At 43.1% G+C, this 3,104-nt stretch overlaps 1 protein-coding gene across 1 annotated transcript; it reads left to right on the top strand.

Annotated features, from left to right (window-relative positions):
* Nucleotides 1–769: 769 nt before the first annotated feature.
* LOC147616663 (uncharacterized) lies at nt 770–2,118 on the top strand. Its single transcript, XM_086777731.1, has one exon. It carries the CDS (start codon nt 1,064–1,066, stop codon nt 2,084–2,086), a length of 1,023 nt encoding a protein of 340 aa, XP_086633857.1. The 5' UTR covers nt 770–1,063; the 3' UTR covers nt 2,087–2,118.
* Nucleotides 2,119–3,104: the final 986 nt, after the last annotated feature.

Raw genomic sequence — 3,104 nt, 5'->3', positions numbered from 1 at the left:
TTACTTGTATAAGTAATGCTTAGCAAACTACAGTTATAATATAACTTTCTCTTTTAAGGATATAGAATAAAGGAGATGTGGAAGCAAGCAAAAGTCTTTTCAAGTAATATGGAAGAAAGGGGATGCAAGCAAATGGGCAAAAAAATGGATCCGAAGAACAAAAGGTTTAAGTTTTCAAGTTGGAGCACAATTGGAACTCTCATGTAATAAAAATTGTACACGGAACATCTTTTCTTAGCTGAGTTGGCTCACATGGCATAGGGCCCTAGGGGTAATGTTGATGGGATTGAGAAAGGGACATTCCTACCTAGGAGTCCCACCTTAGAAGTTATCTCTCTCTTTCTCTCTCTCTCTCTCTCTCACACACACACACACACACACTCTCTCTCTCTCTCTCTCTCTCTCTCTCACACACACACACACACACACACACACACACACACCACTCTCTCTCTCTCTCTCTCTCTCTCTCTCTCTCTCATACACTCATTCTCTCTCTCTCTCTCTCTCTCTCTCTCTCTCTCACACACACACACACACACACACACACACACACACTCGAGCCTTCTCAAATGAATCCTTCAATAATGTAAGCGTGAGCCTTCTCCTAGAAGCTCACATGGCAAGTGGGTGTCTTTGTTGTTGGGTCATTTCCTTACACCAACCGACCCACCCTTTGCCTCTTGGCCAAAAAAAGGTGGCTGCCCATAACACTGACCACCCTCCTTTTCGTAAGCTTTTTTTTTTCTTTTTACCACCACTTTATTCATCCCTTGGCCACCTCTTTTCTGCAAGATGCTTCTCAAGAAGAAGAGTGTGGAAATGGGGCATCTTCGTAGAGGATAGGAAGAAGGAGGTTGTTAGATTATAAAGCCACCTTTGTAACCCTCGTCAATGCATGTGCATGTAATAATAGGGGAGGAATGGGGTTGACAGAGATTGTAGTGCTTGCTGCTTAGTTAGTATCATAGAGATGCAGCTAATTATTTGTCATCTTCTTTTCTTTTTGGCAATGCCTGCACATGGTGAACTGCTTGTTTATGAGATCTTCGAAGGTTGATAGATGGAGGTTGCCAATGCATACTGGCTCCTGTATCTTCAATGGACCTATGCTCTCTGGCAATTCATAAGAGGAATTGCTTTGGTTAGGCTGCTTTTCAAGCTACCCATGTGGCTTATTTTCTATAGATCTAGGAAGAAGAGAGTAATTCTGCTCAATGAAGTGTATGAAGATCTGAGGCAGAGCCATGATGTGGTGACCTTTAGGCAAGGGGATGAGAAGAATGGTGTTGAGATTGTCTCCAGGGAGGGCTACTGGGTGAAGGCCAAATTCAATGAAGAGCATATCATAGCTCATCAGAACCAGATTGCAAAGATATGGTTCACAGATTTCAATGATGATTTTGTCATCGACAAGGTGGACATCACAGATCACTTGTCCATTGCCACTAAGCTAAGCAAGAGAGAGGCCTTACTCAAAATTGCAGGCACTTTCAAAACAACAGAAATCAGGACCACCTGTGTGTACAGCCCTGAATTGGCCATCCCCATGAACCCAAAGCTTGCAGGCTTCTTTGCCACATTCCCATTACTTGCACAAGCCAAAGGGTATACAACATTATCCTATTGGATGAGCCTTGCATTATTGATAATTGATCTCTTAAGAACCCCCTTATACAAGGCCTATGATGGTGCATTTGAGTATGTCTCTCTCATGATCAAGCTCCACATGTTCAAGCACAGGGCTTGGCTTTATCGCCTGTTTTCTGTGTTTAGTGACAGGTGGGCTTATGGGGACAAATCAAAGAAATGTGTGTACAATGGGAAGGGATGTGGGTTTCTTGTGCACACCATAGCTGTGTTCAAGAACAAGGATGATTATGAGCTCACCTTTGGCTATGGCGACTACCAGAGCTGGTACCCAACGCCTGAAGACCAGCATTTTTTCATCAACAAGAGCAGGATTTACGCGCTGCCCATCTTGCCCAGGATGGGGGGCTACTGCAAGGTCATGTGCAGAATCGATTCTGTGGTTACTGGAAAAGCATCTGCCCGTGCAAACTTGTACACGCAGCCACTGTTTTGAACCTTTTATTAGCGTAAAAAGTTCTCACCAATCTCATTATTTTCCTAACCACCCATCGGGCTAGTGTTTAAGAAGACTTCACACACGCTAAGCGCGCACACATGTATGTATGTATGGAGAGAGACGTTTGTATGTGTGGAGAGAGATGTTCATCTTGCCCTACACCACTGCGACAGCGGTTCAATGCCTCTGTGTGTGTGTGTGTGTGTGTGTGTGTGTGTGAGAGAGAGAGAGAGAGAGAGAGAGAGAGAGAGAGAGATGTTCAAATGTTCATATGTGTGTGTGTGTGTGTGTGTGTGTGTGAGAGAGAGAGAGAGAGAGAGAGAGAGAGAGAAGATTGTTCATTTTTAAGGGTGGATGAGATTATGGCCATCTACACATTATCATGGGCACTTGAGCGTGGGGCAACAAAATTCAGGATGTAGAACTCCCTACCCTATGACGATAAGATTTTCAACCCAAAAAAAGAAAGAAAGTGATTACATGTGGTATGATGAAAAAATGGTTTATTTCTATTGAATTAGAAAGGATGGAAAAGGGATCTTAGTCCATCAAAAAAGTGTAGGCTAAGTTTTATAACTTTTTAAAGTTTTCTAATTAACATTTGAAACACTTCAAGACTCAAGAGGTAATACGATTGCAACAAAACAAAAGGGGTGTCTTCTAGCCCCTATGCTAGGGCATAAGCACAATATAGATTGGACATGAGCTAGGATTACACTATTACCTCTACTGCAGCTCATTACATCATGTTTTAATAGCAACCAAACCATCTTAAAGTGAAAGCAGATGAGTGATCTTCATGTGCTCAAGTATGGAGTCTTGACACATGGTTGCTTGACACGCAAGGTGGAATGACCAACCTTTGAGAGTGTGAAGGGATGAAGATGGAGGCAGGGTGGGGAAATATGATGTGGATGAGTGATCTTCATGTGCTCAAGTATGCAGGCTTGGCACATGGTTGCTTGACATGCAAGGTGGTACAACTGACTTTTGAGAGCGTCAAGGGATGGAGATG

Source organism: Cibotium barometz, chromosome 38 (assembly GCF_041138505.1).
Source record: "Cibotium barometz isolate CiBa-2024 chromosome 38, ASM4113850v1, whole genome shotgun sequence".
Taxonomy (NCBI): Eukaryota; Viridiplantae; Streptophyta; class Polypodiopsida; order Cyatheales; family Cibotiaceae; genus Cibotium; species Cibotium barometz.
Note: the sequence above shows the minus strand (reverse complement) of the source record. Positions and strands in the feature narration are given on the sequence as shown.